At 43.2% G+C, this 24,717-nt stretch overlaps 1 protein-coding gene across 1 annotated transcript in view; it reads right to left on the reverse strand.

Moving 5' to 3' along the window:
* ARMH3 (armadillo like helical domain containing 3) overlaps positions 1-24,717 on the reverse strand; it is a 252,387-nt gene that overhangs the window by 177,668 nt on the left and 50,002 nt on the right. Inside the window, exons 13-18 of the mRNA XM_049790854.1 lie at positions 23,544-23,619; positions 18,636-18,729; positions 11,353-11,454; positions 5,455-5,513; positions 1,879-1,944; positions 794-863 (exon numbers count right to left, since the gene is read on the reverse strand). Of these exons, the coding sequence (XP_049646811.1) occupies positions 794-863; positions 1,879-1,944; positions 5,455-5,513; positions 11,353-11,454; positions 18,636-18,729; positions 23,544-23,619 (467 nt within the window). The remainder of the gene's footprint in view (positions 1-793; positions 864-1,878; positions 1,945-5,454; positions 5,514-11,352; positions 11,455-18,635; positions 18,730-23,543; positions 23,620-24,717) is intronic.

The raw sequence follows: 24,717 nt of genomic DNA on the forward strand, positions 1-24,717 counted from the left end.
AACCGATGACCTCCTGCATGAAAGGTAAACGCCTTACCTCCATGCTATCTCTCCGGCCCCCAGGAGTGATTTCTGTGCAGAGAGCCAGGAGTAACCCTGAACACTGCTAAGTGTAACACCCCTCATAAGGAAAAAAAAAAAGTTGAAATCTTGATCTAGAGCAATGTTTTCTACAAATTTAAGATCATGCCACAATTTAAAACTTAGCCATCTTTCCCTGGAAAGATCTCTTTCTTTGAAAACAGCACTATTTTATAGAATATCCCACTCACAGGAACTGCAATAAATATAAAATGCTTTCTTAGGCCAGAGATGGAACATGACTAGTAACTTCCAGAGAAAAAAGCTGATCAACAAGAATTTGTTCAGGACCGGAGAGATAGCATGGAGATAAGGCATTTGCCTTGCATGCAGAAGGACAGTGGTTTGAATCCCGGCATCCCATATGGTCCCCTGAGCCTGCCAGGAGCGATTTCTGAGCATAGAACCAGGAGTAACCCCTGAGCACTGCCAGATGTGACCCCCCTCCCCCCCCCCAAAAAAAAGAATATGTTCAAAGCATGGCTGAAGAGACAATACAGCAGGTAAGGTTTGTCTTGCAGGTGGCCAACCCGGGTTCAATCTGACATTCCATATGGTTCTGGAACCCACCAGAAGTAAACCCTGATCCTAGAGACAGGAGTAAGTTCTGAACTCTGCTGGGTCTGACGCATAAGAATCAAATAAAAATATGGATGTTAATCTCAAGAACCTATTACTGACTCAGAAAAATGGTAATTCTGATGATACTCACCCAATACTGCACATACTAGTGGGCGGCAGGGCAGGTTCTTGTCTGCTGCCTTCTTCCTGTGTCTCATGGGCTTCACACACAAGAAAGAAAATTAGGAGACTCCTGAACTTACATCCAACAGTTTACTGACACCTTTTCATGCAAATAAGATTGCTCCTACTGAGATGCTACCTTTACTTTCTGTTTTTCTAGGGGTGGGTTGAGCAGGAAGGGCTTATAAATATTTTTCAGTCATCAATGAAACCTATAACAAAAGCATAATTCACAGCATAACAACTGTCCCAGAGAATGACAGAGAAAAATACAATGGGAAAGTCGTTTTGCTCTGATATTAACTATATGAGTAACAAAAGAGGTACACCAGTATATTTGACAATAAAATAATTAAGAAAAGTAAGAGGAGAAAGTGATTATGTTCAAGCAGCAATGGTTGTAGCTGCTGATATATATAAGCCCCAATGTCATATTAAGTATATAAGTAGCTGCTAATATATATATATATATATGATATATAAGCCTCAATGTCATATTAAACATACTTTAAAGTTTTAGGAAACTCCCTGCACCCTACCTCTCAGAGAAATTTTTTTGGGGGGGCTACACCCAGCGGTGCTCAGGGGTTACTCCTGGCTGTCTGCTCAGAAATAGCTCCTGGCAGGCATGGGGGACCACATGGGACACCGGGATTCGAACCAACCACCTTTGGTCCTGATCGGCTGCTTGCAAGGCAAACACCGCTGGGCTATCTCTCCGGGCCACTCTCAGAAAAATTAAAACATCAAATCTTAACAAAGATCACTTTACAGACATGTCTATCTTCTATATGAAATGTACGTTTATGATACATTCTAATATTACTGCCATAAACCTATAGCTGTAGATATTTCCATTTTCTCTTGAGTCAGATACGGCTCCATAACACACAATATAAATCCCAATAACAGGCATGGATGTGCAGAACAGCACTCAACAAGAGTCCTTTTGCCCAACTTTCCACCCGCATTTGTTCTAGTAGGATCAATTTCATCTTCTCAAATCCAAAAAATTTCTCTAAAAAAGAAACAGAAAGCAAAAGCCATACATACCATTCTATGCAAGTTTACTCGAAAATTCATGTTGTCGTCATGCAAAAATGCATTGGCATACTGGTCCTAATAAAAAATTAAAACAGAAAAAGTAAGGAATAAGGACTTACATTTAAGAAACTCACTTTATAATCTATCACACTTGCTACAAATCCTTGGATTTGTAGAGTACTTGAAAAGTACTCTCTAGGGGCCGGGTAGGTGGCGCTGGAGGTAAGGTGTCTGCCTTGCAAGTGCTAGCCAAGGAAGGACCGCGGTTCGATCCCCCAGTGTCCCATATGGTCCCCCCAAGCCAGGGGCGATTTCTGAGCACATAGCCAGGAGTAACCCCTGAGCATCAAACGGGTGTGGCCCAAAAACCAAAAAAAAAAAAAAAAAAAAAAAAAAAAAAGAAAAGTACTCTCTAGAGCAATGTGGAAGGCTAATAGAATGAGACCAGTCTTTATATCAAAACCCACTTAAGCCATGAGATTTTATTTGAACATAATTTCCCAGTGTCTCTCCAACTGGCCAACAATCTCTAAGTAAATTACAAATAATAAAATATGAGGCAGGGACTTGAAGCAAATGTTGAGATAAAATCTGTTTTTCTAGTCTCTTTTCCTTCCCATCTGCCCTAGAAGTGCGCTCCGATTGTGACAGCTTGAAGGTTTTCAAGGGCTGCGGGATGCATGTGCAGGCTCCACATGAGAATCCACGCTGAAGGCCTGTACTCTGCTGGGAGCTGCCTTGGCACAGTAGGAGAAAACTGCCACATAGGCAGTGCTGCGGTAGGCGAGACCCTGTCTATCCTTGCTTTGCTGAAGACTGATGAAAAATCAAACACCTCTCACCATGGATCGGTAATAACATCCCTTGGCCCTTTCCTAACACCTTTTCTGAAGATCTGATGTGACTACAGACTCCAATTACTGGAACTGTTACAATTTCCGACAAACAACTCCTTTAACGATTTTCTTAGAAAGATTTTTGAAAAGCAATTACAATAGACCCACTGATAATAAGCAGCTCTTCTATAACCAGCTACAGTAACCCTGGTGAAAAATAGGTCATATTTTCAAGACAGCTTAAAAAAGGAAAGACAGGGGCCTGGAGAGATAGCACAGCGGCATTTGCCTTGCAAGCAGCCGATCAGGACCAAAGGTGGTTGGTTCGAATCCTGGTGTCCCATATGGTCCCTGGTGCCTGCCAGGAGCTATTTCTGAGCAGACAGCCAGGAGTAACCCCTGAGCATCGCCAAGTGTGGCCCCAAAAAAAAAACAAAAACAAAAAACAAAAAAAAAAAAGGAAAGACAGGGAGATCGCTACTCCACTTGTACCTCCTTTATTATTTTTCTTTAAAGAGAACAGAATGAGAGAGGGGAAGGGGCTGGAGAGACAGCACAGAGGCAGAGAATTTGCCTTGCATGTGGCTAACTCAGGTTCCATCTTTAGCACCCTATATAGTACCCCAAGCCCACCAGAAGTGATCCCTGAGCATAGTAGAGCCAGGACTAAGTCTGAGTACCACTGGGTACAACCCAAAAACAGGAAGAAAGGAAGAAAGGAAGAAAGGGAAGGAAGGAGGAAGGGAGGGACAGACGGATGGACAGAGGGAGGGAGGGACAAGAAAGGAGAGGGAAGGAAGAAAGGAAGGAAGGAAGGAAGGAAGGAAGGAAGGAAGGAAGGAAGGAAGGAAGGAAGGAAGGAAGGAAGGAAGGAAGGAAGGAAGGAAGGAAGGGAGGGAGGGAGGGAGGGAGAGAGGGAGGAAGAGAGGGAGAAAGGGAGGAAGAGAGGGAGAAAGGGAGGGAGGGAGGGAGGAAGGAAGGGAGGGAGGGAAGAAGAAAGGGAGGGAGAGAGGGAGGGAAAGTGGAAGGAAGGAAGGAAGGAAGGAAGGAAGGAAGGAAGGAAGGAAGGAAGGAAGGAAGGAAGGAAGGAAGGAAGGAAGGAAGGAAGGAAGGAGGGAGGGAGGGAGGGAGGGAGGGAGGAAGAGAGGGAGAAAGGGAGGGAGGGAGGGAGGGAGGAAGGAAGGGAGGGAAGAAGAAAGGGAGGGAGAGAGGGAGGGAAAGTGGAAGGAAGGAAGGAAGGAAGGAAGGAAGGAAGGAAGGAAGGAAGGAAGGAAGGAAGGAAGGAAGGAAGGAGGGAGGGAGGGAGGGAGGGAGGGAGGGAGGGAGGGAGAGAAGGAGGGGGAGGGAGGGGGAGGGAGGGAGGGGGGAGGGAGGGAGGGGGAGGGAGGGAGGGGGGAGGGAGGGAGGGAGGGAGGGAGGGAGGGAGGGAGGGAGGGAGGGAGGGAGCTACAAATTTAGTTTTAAATTGACTCATTATAGGGGCTGGAGAGTGCACAATGATAGGGCATTTGCCTTGCACACAGCCAATCCAGGACCAATGATGGTTTGAATCCCGGCATCCCATAAGGTCCCCCATGCCTGCCAGGAGAGACTTCTGAGTGCAGAGCCAGGAGTCCCTAAGCACCACCCCCCAAAAAAAACTAAATTAACTCATTATGTCATACCCACGTCGACACCAAAATCTGTGATAAGTTGTGGCCAAATTAATCCAACCAAGAGTGTCTCCTTCCAAGGCCAAAGAACCTCTTCTTTTGCTGCTTTCAGGCTCTTGTTCTTATTTGGGTCCTGGGGCCAGTCCCAGCGATACTTAACCTAATACTGCACAGTGCAATTCATACCCAGTAGTGCATGAGGCTCTCGGGAACACCTCAACAGTACTCAGGAGACCATGCAGTGCCAAAAATCAACCCAGGGCCTCCATATGCCAGACATGCACTCCAATTTCTGAGCTATCTCCTGGGCCCCCAAATGTAATTTGGCGAATGGGGAAGGCAATTCTCAGAAACAAACTCAGGCGCCTCATACATACAAAACAATTGTTCTACTGCTAAGCAACATCCCTGGCCTCTCCTATTCTTCACCAAACTAATCTGCTCAAGTTTATTCAGTGGTTTCCACATTTTGGCTTTTTCTCCACCTTTCCACACAGACAACTTGAGATTCTTTTTCCATTTTCCTGAATGCAAAAGACACAACTTGATCAGCTTCAAAGGAATTTTTTCTAAAAAGGTTTAGATCTCTTGTTTTAAGTTAGAATATTACAAATTCCAGTTATAACAATTATCATAAAACTATATTAATATTAATTCATATAGCAAAAACTAATAAGCTTCTCTACCAAGTGCCAGACCTTAGGATATTCTGGTATAGGGAATGAAATATCTGTAGCAGAGTTTATATTCTAGTGAAAAGAGACAAATAATTACAAAGTGGAAGAGTTTCTCTCCCATGCTATAGAATCCCAAAATCAGGACATGAGAACAGGAGCAGAAGAGCAAAAAACAGTACTTGGAAGCTTTTTTTATTTTGTTTTGTTTTTGTTCTTGGCCCACACTCAGTAATGGTCAGGTCTTACTCCTGTCTCTGGGTTCAGAGATCACTCCTAATGGGGCATGGGAGACCATATGCAGTGTTGAGGACTGAACACTAGTGAGCTGCATGCAAAGCAAGCACCCTACGGTCTGTACTATCTTTCTGGCACTGCACTTTGTAAGATACTAGTAAATACCAGAAGGCTTGTGAGACTTACCTCTGCAATACACGTAAGGATAATCAAACAAAGCTTGCCACTGTGAAGTCGGTGCTCATCTGAAAAGAAAAAATGACACTTCTCTCTAAATCATCCAGACCAAATACTTTTTCTTATTTTGTTTTGTTTTGTTTGGGTTTTTGGGGGGTCACACCCAGCAGCGCTCAGGGGTTACTCCTGGCTCTACGCTCAGAAATTGCTCCTGGCAGTCTTAGGGATGCCAGGATTCGAACCACCGTCCTTCTACATGCAAGGCAAACAAACGCCTTACCTCCATGCTATCTCTCCAGCCTCTTCTTTTCTTTTTTAAACCATTTTATTGAGGTATCAGGAGTTACAATATTGCTAATTAGATTTTTCATGCATTCATCATGCCAACCTCACTCTACCACCAGAGAGCCCAGTACTAATACATTTTGAAGTCTACACAAAACAGGTAAATCTTACAAATGTAAAATGTAGAAAGAATGGGCCCGGAGAGATAGCACAGCGGCGTTTGCCTTGCAAGCAGCCGATCCAGGACCAAAGGTGGTTGGTTCGAATTCCGGTGTCCCATATGGTCCCCCGTGCCTGCCAGGAGCTATTTCTGAGCAGACAGCCAGGAGTAACCCCTGAGCACCGCTGGGTGTGGCCCAAAAACCAAAAAAAAACACATAGAAAGAACGAGAAGAATTAAGAAATCTTAAAACGGGCCCGGAGAGATAGCACAGCCGCGTTTGCCTTGCAAGCAGCCGATCCAGGACCTAAGGTGGTTGGTTCGAATCCCGGTGTCCCATATGGTCCCCCGTGCCTGCCAGGAGCTATTTCTGAGCAGACAGCCAGGAGTAACCCCTGAGCACCGCCAGGTGTGGCCCAAAAATCAAAAAAAAAAAAAAAAAAAAAAAGAAATCTTAAAAGGGAAAATCTGAATAGGCCTGTAAAAGTACTAGGTGTTTGTCCTAAGAAAGGAAATATTACTTTATATTAGAAAATATATTAAAGGGGCAGAAACAATAGGAGCGGGTTCTTGTCTTGCATGCTGCTGACCAAGGTTCAATCCCAGCATCCCATATGGTCCCCTGAGCACTGCCAGGAGTGATCCCTAAGCCAGAGCCAGAAGTGAATCCTAAACATTGCCAGGTGTGGCTGAAACACAGGAGAAAAGAAAAAAATAGTTGTGGCAAACTGATGGACAGTTAGCCACCCTGAGTCTCATGAAATTACTAAGTATTTCTATCCTCACAGTCCAAATAGGGCCCTTTCATTCTTACCAGAAAAGTACATATCCGTCCCTGCCCATCCACCCTCCACACCTATCTATCACAATCTAAAATTTTTTTTAACTATTCATAAAAACATAGACTTAGAAAGAAGTTGACAGAAGACCAGCTCCTGGCCCACATATCTCATTCTATACTCTGCCCATTACTTATGACCAAGATCATTTATCTTCTTGCCAAGTATTTAATCTACAAATATATACTTAGTATCTATTCTATGGGAAACCACTTAGCACAAGGGATTAGCACTAAAGTAAACAAAGGTGCCTGGTTTCTTAAAATTCACCTTTCAGTTATTAAAGAAAGCAGAGCCATCCTAGCAGCCTCCAAAACTGACCTCCACCGCATAAGCTGGCTCACCTCCTTATCTCAGACCCTTTCTTGCTCTGCCAACTTTCTAGATGAGGTTAATCTCCCAGAGGACACTGCCAGGGCCATTTGAAACCAGGAAGCCTACACTGATGTCCCAAGGTCCTTTTTGAAACACGCAGCCATGCAACAGCTCTCCTTATCACACTTACACATACTGTCACTGGGTAAAGACAGGAAGGAGTGGAAAAAAACAACACCCAGTCTGATCCCTCAGAAACTCCCAGTGGAGATAACTACAAAGATTCACCCTCAGTAAAAAAAAAAGAAGCAGGGCCCAGAGAGATAGCACAGTGGTATTTGCCTTGCAAGCAGCCAATCCAGGATCAAAGGTGGTTGGTTCGATTCCCGGTGTCCCATATGGTCCCCCGTGCCTGCCAGGAGCTATTTCTGAGCAGACAGCCAGGAGTCACCCTGAGCACCGCCTGGTGTGGCCCAAAAACCAAAAACCAAAAACCAAAAACCAAAAAAAAAAAAGAAGCAAAGCAAACAAAACAGGAAAACAAATAGAACCCCATCAAGCTCAGACAGTGAAACGGAAGGTGTTCTAACAGTACCAACCAGCTCTGTAAACTCTCAGAATGACCATGCTGGAAATGGTTAGGTCAGCAAAAGAAAGTATAAAAAGAAAGTATGAGGGGGGCCGGCGAGATAGCATGGAGGTAAGGCGTTTGCCTTCCATGCAGTAGGACGGTGGTTCGAAACCCGGCATCCCATATGGTCCCCCGTGCCTGCCAAGGGTGATTTCTGAGCATAGAGCCAGAAAGTAATCCATTAGCGCTGACAGGTGTGATCCAAAAAAATAAAGTATGAGAACTGAAATGAGAAAATTGCAATCAAAGTGAAAAAACTTAATTGTACTGTGGGTCACATTTCAAAAAAAAAAAAAGCACTCAGTAGAAGGGCCAGAGTAATAATAGTACAGCAGGTATGGCTCTTGTCTTCCATATGGTCAATATGATTTTGATCCCAGGCATCCCACAAGGTTCCCTGAGCACCACCAGGTATAATTCCAAAGCCCAGAACCAAGAGTATCCCCTGAGCATCACCAAGTGTGACCCAAAATCCAAAAATTAAAGAATAAAAAAATTCGGGGCCGGCATGGTGGCGCTAGAGCTAAGGTGTCTGCCTTGCAAGCGCTAGTGTAGGATGGACCACGGTTCAATCCCCCAGCGTCCCATATGGTCCCCCAAGCCAGGAGCGACTTCTGAGCGCATTGCCAAAAGTAACCCTTGTGCGTTACCAGGTGTGGCCCAAAAAAAACAAAAAAAATAAAAAATAAACACCCTAGAATAGCTAAAGCAATCATTGGGAAAAAGAATATGGGAGGAATTACTTTCCCCAACTTTAAACTGTACTACAAAGCAATAGTTATCAAAACAGCATGGTATTGGAATAAGGACAGGCCCTCAGATCAGTGGAATAGGCTTGAATACTCAGAAAATGTTCCCCAGACATACAATCACCTAATTTTTGATAAAGGAGCAGGAAATCCTAAATGGAGCAGGGAAAGCCTCTTCAACAAGTGGTGTTGGCACAATTGGATAGCCGCTTGCAAAAAATTGAACTTAGACCCCCAGCTAACATCATGTACGAAGGTAAAATCCAAATGGATTAAAGACCTCTATATCAGCCCCAAAACCATAAGATATATAGAACAGCACATAGGCAAGACACTCCAGGACATTACAGGCATCTTCAAGGAGGAAACTGCACTCTCCAAGCAAGTGAAAGCAGAGATTAACAGATGGGAATATATTAAGCTGAGAAGCTTCTGCACCTCAAAGGAAATAGTGCCCAGGATACAAGAGCCACCCACTGAGTGGGAGAAACTATTCACCCAATACCCATCAGATAAGGGGCTAATCTCCAAAATATACAAGGCACTGACAGAACTTTACAAGAAAAAAACATCTAATCCCATCAAAAAATGGGGAGAAGAAATGAACAGACACTTTGACAAAGAAGAAATACAAATGGCCAAAAGACACATGAAAAAGTGCTCCACATCACTAAATCATCAGGGAGATGCAAATCAAAACAACGATGAGATACCACCTCACACCACAGAGAATGGCACACATCACAAAGAATGAGAATAAACAGTGTTGGCGGGGATGTGGAGAGAAAGGAACTCTTATCCACTGCTGGTGGGAATGCCGTCTAGTTCAACCTTTATGGAACGCGATATGGAGATTCCTCCAAAAACTTGAAATCAAGCTCCCATATGATCCAGCTATACCACTCCTAGGAATATACCCGAGGAACACAAAAATACAATACAAAAACCCCTTCCTTACACCTATATTCATTGCAGCACTATTTACCATAGCAAGACTCTGGAAACAACCAAGATGCCCTTCAACAGACGAATGGCTAAAGAAACTGTGGTACATATACACAATGGAATATTATGCAGCTGTCAGGAGAGATGAAGTCATGAAATTTTCCTATACATGGATGTACATGGAATCTATTATGCTGAGTGAAATAAGTCAGAGAGAGAGAAAAAAGCAGAATGGTCTCACTCATCTATGGGTTTTAAGAAAAATGAAAGACATTCTTGCAATAATAATTTTCAGACACAAAAGAGAAAAGAGCTGGAAGTTCCAGCTCAACACAAGAAGCTCACCACAAAGAGTGATGAGTTTAGTTAGAGAAATAACTACATTTTGAACTTTCCTAATAATGAGAATGTATGAGGGAAATGGAGAGCCTGTTTAGAGTACAGGCGGGGGTCGGGTGGGGAGGAGGGAGATTTGGGACATTGGTGATGGGAACATTGCACTGGTGATGGGTGGTGTTCTTTACATAAGTGAAACCCAAACACAATCATGTATGTAATCAAGGTGTTTAAATAAAAAAAAAAAATTCAACAATATAGCAGATAAGACGTTTGCCTTGTACATGGCTGACCCAGGTTCTGGATTCAACCTTCAGCACTCCATAAAGTCTCCCAAATACCACCGGGATATCCAGTCACTGAGAACAACCAGGATTAAGCCCTGAGCACTACTAGGTGTAACCAAAAAAAAAAAAAAAATGTACCCCAAAGACAAAAATAAATGAAGGAAGAACCAAAGAGCTCAATACCAGATCCATGCTGGAAGCCTGGGTTTAATACCTAGCACTGCACAGTCCCAAAAAAGTTAGGAGAAAAGCCTGGGAATGTGGTTCAGTGGCAGAGGACCTGCCTTATTGGGACCAGGCCAGTACCAGAACCACTGCACAAGAGTGATCTCCTGCAACATCACTGCTCTTATGCCCAAAACCACAAGTGTGCAGGCCTTGGTGAGCTGCAACCAAGCATGTGCAAGCATTCTAACCAACTGTGAGAGCACAACAACAAAGCACACAAGCCCCAATAGCACAACAACAAAAGGTAAAAAGGGAGAAATACTATTTCAGTGTCACCAAGAGATAGTTATTTCCATAGAATATGGAAAACTGGAACATGTTCCAGTTATATGAGGTATCAAATATAGTCAATTTCAACACAAAAATAGAACAGTGGTTGCCAGGAATTGGGGAAAAGGAAAATTTGGAGAAAGGAAAACAAGTTGGTTTTGTTTTTTGGGGTTTTTTTGTACGTAGACTGGGGACAGAGATATTGGGGCATACCCAGCAGTACTCAGGGACTATTCCTGGCTTTATGCTCAGACCCCTGGCAGTGCCTCCTCCCATTCCTTCTCATACTTAGTTCAACTATTCCACTACACTCATCAACAGTTTAAATATTATAGAAAAACCATAAACAGAAGAAAACTCAACTTTTCTACAACTATTTCTCGCCCATATCCACTTGTATCTCCGTGGTGGGCAATGACACTCCTATTTAAGGAACAGAGTCCCTCTGAATCTCACCTCTTCTTACTGCAAATCTATGACAGGCCTCTAATTCTCACCACAAGCTGATGCTTTCAGCTCTTGTCCTCAAAAGGGAATTCCCTGAAGTGTGCTCTCCCCCCACTTCCCACACAAGAGTTTGCATCTACTTACCAAAATCTGCTAAGACTTGCTAGTTTTTGTAGAGACCAATTTTTTTCCCTGTTCTATTTTGAAGCACTCCCCCTCTAGCTCCAGGTTTTCCCAACACCACCTAATTACCATCTGGCTGTGAAAAAAATCTCTGTTTTCTGCAATCAGGACCATCGCCCTGCAAGGAGGCCCCCATGGTTTGTCTTTTCAAAGCTCCTAAGTATTCATGGTCCTCCTTGAGTTGAGATTAACAGCCACACCTGCTTCCTGAGCCCTGAGTAATAAGCCTCACCTTTGGTGTCCTGCATAACGATGGAGCTGTACTTTAGAAAAGTTATCAGGAGATTACTGGTCTGTACATCGGCATCCAGTGGGAGTTCCACAGAACTTATAACTGAAATAGAACAGATGAAATGCATTTAGTCAACAATATTTCATCTAACACTTCTACATAAATAACCAATTAGCCAGGAGGCAAGGAATCACTAAAGAGGCTTTTTCTACCACAGAGGAAAGAACAGGTATTTATCAAAATCCTTTATTACTTTTTATGACTCTAAAGTCATTTTTTTTTTGATTTTTGGTTTTTGGGTCACACCTGGCAGCGCTCAGGGGTTTATCCTGGCTCCAGGCTCTCCAGCCCCTCTAAAGTCATTCTTACTCCCAAGATTAAGTTCAATTGCTCCTTTCTCACACTTCAGAGGGCAGTCAAGCTGTACTTTTCAACTTTGGGGGGTCACACCCAGTGACAATCAGGGGTTACTCCTGGCTATGCGCTTAGAAATCGCTCCTGGCTTGGGGGACCATATGGGACGCCAGGGGATCCAACCACAGACCGTCCTAGGCTAACACTAGCAAGGCAGATGCCTTACCGCTCTGCACCACAGCTCCAGCCCTCTAAAGGGAATTTTTGTTTTATTGTTTTGTTTTTTTGCTTTTGGGTTACACCCAATAGCGCTCAGGGGTGACTCCTGGCTCTATGCTCAGATATCACTCCTGGCAGGCTCAGGGAGCCATATGGGATGCCGGGGTTCGAACCGTCATCCTTCTACATGCAAGGCAAACACCTTACCTCCATGTTATCTCTCCGGCCCCAGAATTTTTATACCAATTCTAGAACCAAGTGGGTTCAAGGCCCTATATTATTGTTATTTTATTATTTTATTTACTATTATTGGGGAGGTGGGTCATATCCAGCAGTGCTCAGTAACTACTCCCAGCTCTGTGCTTGGAGGCCACTCCCAGGGGTGATCCCAGGGGTGATCTCAGGGGTGATCTCACCCCAAGGCCTTAATCTTAGTCCTTGTACCATATCTCCAGGACCTAATGCTATTATTTTAATAGAAATGACGTTGTCAGGGGCTAAAGAGATAGCATGGAGGTAGGGCATTTGCTTTGCATGCAGAAGAACGGTGGTTCGAATTCCAGCATCCCATATGGGCCCCCCAGCCTGCCAGGTGTGATTTCTGAGCATAGAGCCAGGAATAACCCCTAAGCACTGCCGGGTGTAACCCAAAAACAAAAAAAAAAAAAAAAGAAAGAAAGAAATGTTGTCTTATAACATTATATATGGTAGGTTTCAGGATTACTGCATCTCTAACCACCAAAAAATCTAGTTTTCATCCTCTATCACACAGTTGACCTCCTTTACCCAATTTTACCCACCCTTCTTACCATTTCCTTTCTGATAACTATCATTTTGTTCTTATAGTCTTTGCCTTGGTTTGATTTGTTAATTCATTTTTCTTTATTTTCCACATAAGACTAAAAAACATACAGGAGAAATCTTTTCAATTTTGACACTAAGTCTTAGACAAAAATAACCAAGATGAGGGGCCAGAACGGTGGCACAAGCAGTAGGGCATTTGCCTTGAACACGCTAACCTAGGTTCGATCTCCCGGCATCCTATATGGTCCCCCAAGCCAGGAGCAATTTCTGAGCACATAGCCAGGAGTAACCCCTGAGTGTCACTGTGTGTAGCTAAAAATGAAAAAAAGATAAGGCGGGGGGGGATGTTAAAGTCAGAAACACATTCAAATTCTACTTTTTTTTTTTTTTTTTTTTTGGTTTTTGGATCACACCCGGCAGTGCTCAGGGGTTATTCCTGGCTCCAGGCTCAGAAATTGCTCCTGGCAGGCACAGGGGACCATATGGGGCGCTGAGATTCGAACCGATGACCTCCTGCATGAAAGGCAAACGCCTTACCTCCATGCTATCTCTCCGGCCCCCAAATTCTACTCTTAATTTCACCCGTATACCCTAACCTCAAAAGGAACTTGAAAAGAAATACCAAGGGGCCAGAGAGATAGCATGGAGGTAAGGTAAGGTAAGGTAAGGTAAGCCTGCCATGCAGAAGGCTGATGGTTCGAATCCTGGCATCCCATATGGTCTCCCAAGCCTGCCAGGAGCGATTTCTGAGTGTAGAGCCAGGAGTAACCCCTGAGTGCTGCCAGGTGTGGACAAAAAAAAAAAAAGAAAAGAAAAGAAATACCAAGCTGAAAATAAATGTGAGTGATTGAGACAACTAAAGAACTGAATTGAGATACCCAAAGATGTACTTTTTTGAAAAGAAACTATCTACCATCCCACTCTTTAAGTCACAGTCCTAGTAAACAATAAGAAGTCAAACCAATAAGAGATCAGACCAATCTCTTACATAGATTTTCCCAAGTTTTTTAGACTTTAAGTTAGACTTTAAGTTAGACATCTAGTTAAGAGCCTTAACACTAAAATATGACATGTCAGTCAGGAGGAGACTTAGGATGGCCAAGCTCAAGAGAATCTACAGCTTTCTGCTATATGTTCACCCCTGAAGACTCAGCTAACTTTGGGATATTATTCGTAATATGTATTCATAACCATAATGGATCCCTCTGGAGTTATGATGTATGCAGAGAACATTTATTAACAATGGGAAACATTTGCATATTATGGATCCATAATACACAGCAAGCACAGCAAAAAAGCCTGATGAGAAAAAATTAGCATGCCCAACTCTTGGCTGTTTTCCCACAGTTCAGCCCCTAAGAACTAATAAAAGACAAATATATTTTTATGTTGAAATACTAAAAGGTCTTCATTCATGCTACATATAATGACCTGAAACTGTCATTTCAAACAGTTTATTTTGAAGCTCAGGGTCTCTAAGTATTCCTTTGTCCAATACAATGAGGCATCTAACTGGTAAGTGGGGCATTTTTCCCACTCATATGCAACAGTAACTGGAAACTGTCTTATATAATATGTAGAAATAAAGAAGTATATGTATTTTTAGTTTACCAGAAAGTCCTCTCATGCCAAGGCTGAGTTGTCAAATGTCAAGCCTGAGCTGAGAACAAATGTTAGAGCTAAAGTGCTGGCTTTTAAAAATAATGGCTCCAGTAGCATACCTTTAAATATAACTGGACTACTGTGCACTACCATAATTAAAAACCAAAACCTGAAAAGAAGGCTGTAATATTTAGGATCCCTACAGAAAGGAATGATTTAGAAGAGATAGGGAGACAAAAAATAAAAGATCAAACAAAATCCCTCACACATTACAATTTCCCTTCTAAGGAAGAGTTATTCCTTGATCTTTGGTTTACAATTCTGCCCAGAAACCTTTGTAAAAGGAGACAGTCGTTTGAAAGTGGGCTGACTTTATCTTCCCAAACAGAAAAAAAAAAAAAGCTCACAGTTTGTAGGTAAGTAAGCACACAGTCTGCCATTGCATAATCAAATGTGTGGGTGCAAGTATTCACAATGAACGGTTTGAAAAGCAGTTCTCTAAAGGATCCAACATCGCATAAAATGTAGAAATGCATATACATATACAAATATATATATTTGGCTTTTGATATCCATGGCAACTAAACAGGCTTCAACCAGGAGAAAGAAGAGTATTTCTATTGAATTATGCAGTGACCTGAATAAGCAGAGATACTAGACAATCCTCACTACTTGCTCCCTCTCTCATTTCAGTATTTTGGAATTTGACTTTTCAATTCTCAACAGATCTAATCTGCTACCACAGACTTAAAATACCAATGAGGGTTTCCTGTCATGCTTCTGTACCAATACACTTATACCATCATCATGAACCACTACTATCATGGGTGCTGTAAAAAATTTTAGAGAAAATGAAACAGATTAAAGAAGGTTACATTAGAATCCAAGGAGAGAACTCACAAGACTAGACCACAGGCAAAGAGTACTGGAGCCCTGGGTTCAACTCCTGAAACCAGGTAAACACCTGAGCATTTCTGGAAATAATCCCTGAGCATTGAGAATAGTCTCCAAGCACTGCTAGGTATGAACTAAAAACAAAAATCGAGGGGTCAGAGTGATAATACAGAATTGTAGAAAGTTTCACTTGCATACAGAAGACCGAGTTCAATCCCTGGCATCCCATATGGACTCCAGAACATCCTCCACCAGGAATGGTTCCTGCATGCAAAGCCCTGAGCATCATTGAATGTGGCCCAAAAATAAAAATAGAGGGGCTTGAGAGATGACACAGCAGCCAACCCCAGACAAATCCAAGTTCAACCCCCAGCATCCCATATGGTCCCCCAACCCTGCCAGGAGTGATTTCTGAGCACAGAGTCAGGAGTAACCCCAAATGTCACTGGGTATGGCCCAAAAACCAAGAAAAGGAGAAGAGGAGAGGAGAGGGGGAAAAGGGAAAGGGGAAAGGAAAGGGGAAAAGAAAGAAGAAAGGAGAGGAGAGGAGAGGAGAGGAGAGGAGAGGAGAGGAGAGGAGAGGAGAGGAGAGGAGAGGAGAGGAGAGGAGAGGAGGGGAGGGGAGGGGAGGGGAGGGGAGCGGAGGGGAGGGGAGGGGAGGGGAGGGGAGGGGAGGGGAGGGAAGAGGAAGAGGAAGAGGAAGAGGAAGAGGGGAGGGGAGGGGAGGGGAGGGGAGGGAAGAGGAAGAGGAAGAGGAAGAGGAAGAGGAAGAGGAGAGGAGAGGAGAGGAGAGGAGAGGAGAGGAGAGGAGAGGAGAGGAGAGGAGAGGAGAGGAGAGGAGAGGAGAGGAGAGGAGAGGAGAGGAGAGGAGAGGAGAGGAGAGGAGAAAGAAAAAAGGAAAGAAAAGGAAAGAAAAAAGAAAGTAGTTGTCAGAGTATAATAGGCTACGTAGAGCACACATTTTGCATTAAAGAGGCCCAGGTTTGATACCCAGTATTACAAGGTCATCTGAACACTGACAATGTTCAAGCATAGAACCAGGAATACACCCTAAGCATAGTCAATGTGCTCCCACTCAAAAGAAAAATGAGATGGGAGAAGCACAGGGATGAAGGCAGTTGCCTTGCATACTACCAACTCCAATTCAATCCCTGGCACAAGGTTCCCCAGCACAGAGCCACAAATAGCCCCTGGCACTCCTGGAGAGGGCCCAAACCCTCTTTCCTCAAAAAAAGAAAAAGATTATTTCACATATAGACATGTCATATAGACCATGAAAATGATGAGTGAGAGAAGAATGCTTGTCTCGAATACAGGCAGGGGTGAGGGAAGAAAGAAAAGGGGGACACTGGTGGTGGGAATTTGCACTGGTGAAGGGAGAGTTCTATGACGAGGCCCAACTGCAAACATATTTATAATCATGGTGCTTAAATAAAGATATTAAAAAAAATCATGGTGCTTAAATAAAAATTTAAACTGTCAAAAAAAAAAAGAAAAATAGGGCCCGGAGAGATAGCACAGCAGCATTTGCCTTGCAAGCAGCCAATCTAGGACCAAAGATGGTTGGTTCAAATCCCGGTGTCCCATATCCCCTGTGCCTGCAAGGAGCTATTTCCGAGCAGACAGCCAGAAGTAACCCCTGAGCACTGCCGGGTGTGCCCCCCCCCCCAAAAAAAATAAAATAAGAGTTACATGGCCAGAGCGATAGCACAGCTGTAAGTTTTTTGCCTTGTATGTGGCCAACACAGGACGAACCCTGGTTCGATTCCTGGCATCCCACATGGTCTCGCGGAGAGATAGCACAGTGGCGTTTGCCTTGCAAGCAGCCGACCCAGGACGTAAGGTGGTTGGTTCGAAACCTGGGGTCCCATATGGTCCCCCGTGCCTGCCAGGAGCTATTTCTGAGCAGACAGCCAGGAGTAACCCCTGAGCACCGCCGGGTGTGGCCCAAAAACCAAAAAATAAAATAAAATAAAATAAAATAAGGCATTGTATCAAATACACAGTTAACAACAAACAAATTCAAGAAACAAAAAGAATTAGACAAAATTCATATCTATTTTTTTTATCTTTTCCCTAAATTCTAGCCATAAGATTTATAAAATGAGGGACCAGAGCAATAGTATAGCAGGTGAGGTGCTTGCCTTAAACACAGCATACTCAAGTTCAATCCTTTTGGCATCCCAGGCTCAGGGGAGTCTGTCAGAAGTAAGTTGTAACCACAGAGCTAGCTAGGGTCTGAGATTACCAGGTATGGCCCAAACTAAACAAAAATTTCATTTTTTAAATGAAAAATTTATAAAATTTTGTTTTGTTTTGTCTTGTTTTTTGCAATGTCAATGATGGATCCAGGGGACTGACATATGTAAAGTAATTGCTCTATCATTAACTAACTATACTACTCAAGCCCTATTTGAATTTTGGGGGGCTACTTTGGGGGGAGGCTTTTTTGTTGGTTTTGGGGTCAATCATTTAGCGATGCTCAAGAGTTACTCCTGATTCTGCACTCAGAAATTATTCCTGAAGGTTCTCAGGAGCCTATATAGGATGCTGAGGATTAAATCCAAGATGGCTGCATGCAAGGCAAGCATCCTACCTGCTGTACTATCTCTTCAGTCCTTTACTTGTTTTTGGTTTTTTTCATTTGTTTGTTTTTGGGCCACACCCGACAGCGCTCAGGGGTTACTCCTGGCTCTATGCTCAGAAATCACTCCTGGCAGGCTCAGGGGACCATATGGGTGGGATGCTGGGATTCAAACTACCGACCTTCATAAACACCTTACCTCCATGCTATCATGCTATCTCTCCGGCCCCTGCTTGGTTTTTTGTTTTGTTTTGTTTTGTTTTTTTGGTTTTTGGGCCACACCCGGCGGTGCTCAGGGGTTACTCCTGGCTGTCTGCTCAGAAATAGCTCCTGGCAGGCACGGGGGACCATATGGGACACCGGGATTCGAACCAACCACCTTTGGTCCTGGATTGGCTGCTTGCAAGGCAAACACTGCTGTACTATCTCTCCGGGCCCCCCTACTTGTTATTTTTAAGAGAAAAATTCAGCAAACTAAAATTAAATTACATTCAAAGTTTGTCATTTTCTGATTGGGAGTGGACAGATGACAAGTAATGGTGAGATAATGTTAGGTTCACTATCTCTTTTATACAAGAATATATGAAGCAGGATAACACAGCGGTAGGGTGCTTGCCTTGCATGCAGCCATACTGATTTCAATTCCCAGTATACCATATGGTTCTCTGAGCCCATCAGGAGTAAACCCTGAGCACAGAGGTGAGGTCCAATAAACAAGCCAAAAACAACAACAATAATAACAACAATAACATTTATGTTCTCTGTTCGCTCCAAAAGCTTCACAAACTCAGGTTTATCAAGAAAATGAAAGTGATGGTAAGCTTACCATCAGAAGAGGGCGGAGTGGTCCCAAGTGGTGTGACAGGGGTTGCTGGAGCAGGACTGACAGGAGTCGTCACCAAGCCCATTTCTGGATGACTCTGGAAAAGCACAGAGATGGTTAATAAGGAGTTCTGAGTATCCTAAGCTAAATATTCTTCCTGGTATTCCTGGTCTCATAATTAGAAGTTTATTAAAGGACTGCTTTTGCATTTAGTCCCCATGAGTACCTGATTACTGTTGAGGCTTGCTTGAACTCCAATAAAAAGCTCTAAGGCCTAGTTTTCTTTAAACAATGAAGTTCCTATTATATAAGTTTTTCTTCAGAATAATATAAGGGGAAACTAGGATAAACAAATATATAGGATTAGTCTACGATAAAAAGGTCATGTTCTGGAACTAGGATAGGATAACTCTATCATATAAATTAAAATACATCTAGGGCCAGAGAAAAAACTCAATGGACTAAAACATATACTTCCCATACAGAAGCCCCCAGGTCAATCCCTAGTACCATTTGGTCCCTCAGCACTGAGGAGAATGATCTGCAAGTACTAAGACAGGAGTAGCCCCAGGGATGAGCGGCTGTGACCCTCAAAACTAATGAAATAATGTGTAGTGAGAAAATGCAGAAACTTAGAGGAGTTACCTACTGGAAACAAAAATGACTTCTTTGTCTCTAACCTTAATGAGTCGTTCCAACCACTACAGCTCTTGAGAGTTCAGTGAAAATGGCAGCTATGACCATTTCTTCCCTGACAGCTTTCTCACTCTTTCAGATTGGGGCCAGAGGCTAGCTATCACAGCAAGTAAGGCACTTGAGCCAGCAGCCTAAATGTGATCTAATCCCTGATACCCCATATAATCCGAACAAGTGGAACCATATGGTTCCAACAAGTGGAACAAGTGGGAATGCTGGGGATCGAACCAAGGTTCATCCTAGATTAGCATTGTGCAAGCCCTACCACTGCGTTATCACTCTAGCCCCACACACATTTTTTTAAATACAGACTTAAGAAAATTTAGACACAAGAAAAGATAAAAGTTGGGTTAGGGGGCTGGTGAAATAGTGCAGTAGTTGGGCGTTTGCCTTGCACATAGCCAATCCAGGATGGATGGTGGTGGTTCACATCCTGTATCCCGTATGGTCCCCCGTGCCTGCCAGGAGCAATTTCTGAGCTCAGAGCCAGGAGTAACCTGAGCGCCACCAGGTGTGACCCAAAAACCAAAAAACAAACAAAAAAAAAGTTGTGTTGGGGCCGGAAAGATAGCACAGAGGCATTTGCCTTGCAAACAGCCGATTCAGGACCTAAGGTGGTTGGTTCGAATCCCAGCGTCCCATATGGTCCCCTGAGCCTGCCAGGAGCTATTTCTGAAAAGATAGCCAGGAGTAACCCCTGAGCACCACCGGGTGTGGCCCAAAAAACAAAAAGCAAACAAAAAAGTTGGGTTGAGGGCCCAAGGGATAGCACAGTAGGGCATTTGCCTTGCACGTGGCTGATCCAGGACAGACCTGGGTTCTATCCCCGAGTCAGGAAAAATTTCTGAGTGTGTGACCCAAAAACAAACAAAAACAAAAAAAACAAAGTTGGATTGAGGGCCAAAGCAATAGCACAGTGGTAGGGTATTTGCCTTGCACGCAGCCGATCCAGGACGGACCAGGGTTCTTTTCCTACGTGAGGAGCGATTTCTGAGCGCAGAGCCAGGAGTAACCACCTGAGCACAGCCTGATGTGTCCACAAAACAAAAACAAATTAAAAAAAAAAAAGATAAAAGTCATACAATTTGCTGCTATGTGGATGGATCTGTATTGCAGTATAAAGTTAGTGTAAAATATTGCAGTGTAAAGTTAGAGGAAGAAGACAGACACAGAATGATCTCTCTCCTATACAGCAATATAAAGAAACATAAAAATAAAGGGAATACCAAATGCCCAAAGGCAACAGTCAGGGCAGGAACAATACAACACTGGTGTAGGGAAGTGTTCTCTGCAGGAGAACAGGGAGCTAAAAGGAGGTATAAAGTACCTACCATAGAAGCAGACTGTGGGACATGAAGGTAAATGGGAACATAGGTGGACGGAATTGGACACTGATAAAGAAACGTGTTGGAATACCATATGCCTGAAACTCAATCATGGACATCTTGTTAACTCTGTAACTCATGATAAATCAATTCAAAAAAAACCAAAAAAAAGAATAGGCCTGGAGTGATAGCACAGCAGATAGGGCACTTGCCTTGTACACAGCCGACCTGGGTTTAATCCCCGCCATCCCATAGGGTCCCTAGAGCACCACCTGGAATGACTCATGAGTACACAGCCATGAATAACCCATGAGTACTGGCAGGTGTGGCCCAAAAACAAAAACAAAATATCAAATATGGACTGAAGCAATAGTAAAGCAGGTAGGGTGTTGGCCTTGCAAGCGGCAGCCCAGGTTTGATCTCTGGCATCTCATATGGTCCCTCTCACAAGTCCCACCAGGAGTGATCTCTGAGCACAGAGCCAAGAGTAAGCCCTGAGAACCAGTGGGTATGGCCCATAAACAAAACAAAAAGAATATCAGATAGTTTCCTATGTTACCAGTTATGAAAAATGATAAGTGTCCTAGGAAGCCCTCAAATTAGCATATAATTTTCAAATCATGAAAATTTATTTTGAGAATAAATGGATTCCTCAAAACAAAGCAGGGAAGAGAAAAAAAAGTATTTAATTTAAAACTAAAGAAAAGCGATAGATTCCATATTGATCCATATCAGTCCATCATCAGGAGGAGTCCATGCCTTTTGAGAGAAAAGAAACCTGCATAAATATTTTAAGCTGGTTTTTTTTTTTTTTTTTTTTTTTTTTTTGTTTTTTGGGCCACACCCGGCGGTGCTCAGGGGTTACTCCTGGCTGTCTGCTCAGAAATAGCTCCTGGCAGGCACCGGGACCATATGGGACACCGGGATTCGAACCAACCACCTTTGGTCCTGGATCCGCTGCTTGCAAGGCAAACTGCCGCTGTGCTATCTCTCCAGGCCCTTAAGCTGGTTTTAAGATAAAAATACTTCTTTTTTTTTTAAAACAGCTTTCATGAACAGCACTTGAGTTCTCAGCCTAAAATAGTCCCTTTCTATGCCAACTGCTAAGGATATCCCTTAGACAAGTGACCTAGAACTCACTATTCTATGACTTCCTGTTTGCAGTATATGTAGACTACTTTTTCTGTAAAAGTTAACTTTATCCTACACTGGATTTTATTTTGTTTTTATTTAGGGGCCTCACCTGGAGGTATTTAGGGAATCACTCCTGGTGGGACCAAGGAACCAAGGGTGCAAGGAATGAACCCAGGTCCACTGTGTGCAAACTAAGTGCCTGACTGTGCAATCCCTCTGTCCCCTCAACAAGCTTTTTTTTCTATTTGTCTTTTTCTTATTTTATTTTTGGGTGGTGTTCAGGGGTTACTCCTGGCTCTGCACTCAAAAAATAACTCCTGGCAGTCTCAGGGCCATATGCGATGCTAGGGATCGAACTGGATCAACCACATGTAAACCAAACGCTCTACTTGCTGTGCTATCAAGTCCACCCCTAGAAATGGTATTTTTTTTAACTAATATCTTTATTTAAGCACATGATTACAAACATGTTTGTAGTAGAGTTTCAGTCATAAAAAGAACACCCCCCCCTTCACCAGTGCAACATTCCCAGCACCAATGACCAAACATGATATTTTTTTTTTTCAAACACGGTATATATTTTTTTTGTTTTGTTTTTTGAGCCACACCCGGCGGTGCTCAGGGGTTACTCCTGGCTGTCTGCTCAGAAATAGCTCCTGGCGGGCCTGAAGAGATAGCACAGCGGCGTTTGCCTTGCAAGCAGCCAATCCAGGACCAAAGGTGGTTGGTTCGAATCCCGGTGTCCAATATGGTCCCCCGTGCCTGCCAGGAGCTATTTCTGAGCAGACAGCCAGGAGTAACCCCTGAGCACCGCCGGGTGTGGCCCAAAAACCAAAAAAAAAAAAAAGAAATAGCTCCTGGCAGGCACGGGGGACCATATTGGACACCAGGATTCGAACCAACTACCTTTGGTCCTGGATCGGCTGCTTGCAAGTCAAATGCCACTGTGCTATCTCTCTGGGCCCAAACATGGTATTTTTTAACTGTTCCTCTCGGGAAACTGGTGAGATAATAAAGTAAGCAGCTTGGCCTATTCTGTCTAGTTCTAATTCTATGATGCTTTAGAAAGCAGAGAGCATAATACAAAAATCCATGTGGGCAATTAATTGAGAGTTCCAATAAGCAAAATAACAATTCATTTGGGCTAGCAGATTAGTAAACTAATCAAAACTATTAACTCTGCCTGCTATCTGATTCACATAAGGGCCAAGGTAATAAATATACAGCAGGTATGGCATATAGCCAGTCCTAGTTTGATCCCCAGTACCACATATGGTCCCTCAAACCCAGCCAGGAGTGATCCCTGATCACAGAGCCAGGATTAAGTCCTGAGCAGCGCAGGATATTCACTCCCTCAAAACAAAAACAGACTCACATCAGCACCACATAAAACATAGATGTTTGGGCCCGGAGAGATAGCACAGTGGTGTTTGCCTTGCAAGCAGCCGATCCAGGACCAAAGGTGGTTGGTTCAAATCCCGGTGTCCCATATGGTCCCCCGTGCCTGCCAGGAGCTATTTTCTGAGCAGACAGCCAGGAGTAACCCCTGAGCACCGCCGGGTGTGGCTCAAAAACCAAAAAAAAAAAAAAAAAAAAAAAAACATAGATGTTTGAGGATATTATGATATGAAGGCAATGAAGCAAAGCACTCATACCTACCCACCACTTGCCAATGCAAAGAAAGTATGCTTTTCAATGGAGTAAATGTATATAAAATCTAGAAATAAAAAGGATTGAAATTTTTAATATAACCCACCTGGGCTAACACTGTAATGAAGTTGCGATTTAAATGAACAGCTTCATAAAGTGCCAGAAGGATGGCCTCATTGGTTCTGAAACAAGGAGAACAAATCAGAGAGACACTGATGAGGGAGTCAGTTAATACAGTCCAACTATATGGGTAAGATTTTACTATATGAAGTCAGAGGAAAAGTATAGGAGTTAATATGAAGGCCTTGGATGCAGCCAACTCCAGTTCAATTCCAGCATCACATAAGGTTCATCCACAGTGAACACAGAAGCAAGAATAGTCACTAAGCATCACTGGCTGTCATCAAAAAAATAAAATAAAATAAATAAAAATAAAAAAAATTTACCCCAACAACTCATTATTAATTGTCTAATATACTTTTTCCTCTTGCAAAGGGTCAACTTAGTGTGCTTGGGGTTACTCTGAGTGAACCTGGAGGATCATGGGGTCAAGCCTAGAGCTCCCACATACAAAGCAAGTTCTACAGTCCTCTGAGCCATCCTTTTGGCCTCTGGCCCTCTAAAAGTTCAGAGGAGAGGCTGGAGAGATAGTACAATGGGTAAGGCACTTGGTTTGCATGCCATTTACCTGGGTTCTATCTCCAGCATCCCCCAAGCACCACCAGGAGTGAGAGCAGAGCCAGGAGTAACTCCTGAGCATCGCTTTATGTGCCCCAAAACCAAATAAATGAAAAAATAAAATAAAATTCCTGAGGACTAGAGTTCATTTCTACTTTGTTCATTATTTTCTCCCTCCTTTTCCAATAATAATTCAAGTCCTTAACTTAAAGCCCTTTCTGTTAAAGTCCTCAAAAGAAATATACACAAGAGAAGGGAATTAGCTCAGATGTCATATTACTCCAGGACTCCTTAGAGTGGATTATAATTTGAAAACCAGTAAAAAATAAAATTTCAGGGCCAGACAGATAGTTCACTTGCCTTGAATGCAACTAACATAGATTCAATTCCCAGTACCACAACAAACAGCCCACCAAACCCCACCAAGAGTAACTCCTGATCATAGATAGAGCCAGGAGTAAATTCTGAGCACTGCCAAAAGTGCCAAAACTAAACAGCCAAAAACAAATGAAAAAAATGTGTTTTGGGGAGTCAGATTGATAGTACAGTTGGCAAGGCTCTTTCATTGTGTGCGGCTGACCTAAAATTCGATCCCCAGGGGG

The sequence above is a fragment of the Suncus etruscus genome, chromosome 17 (genome assembly GCF_024139225.1).
Source record: "Suncus etruscus isolate mSunEtr1 chromosome 17, mSunEtr1.pri.cur, whole genome shotgun sequence".
In the NCBI taxonomy this organism is placed as follows: domain Eukaryota; kingdom Metazoa; phylum Chordata; class Mammalia; order Eulipotyphla; family Soricidae; genus Suncus; species Suncus etruscus.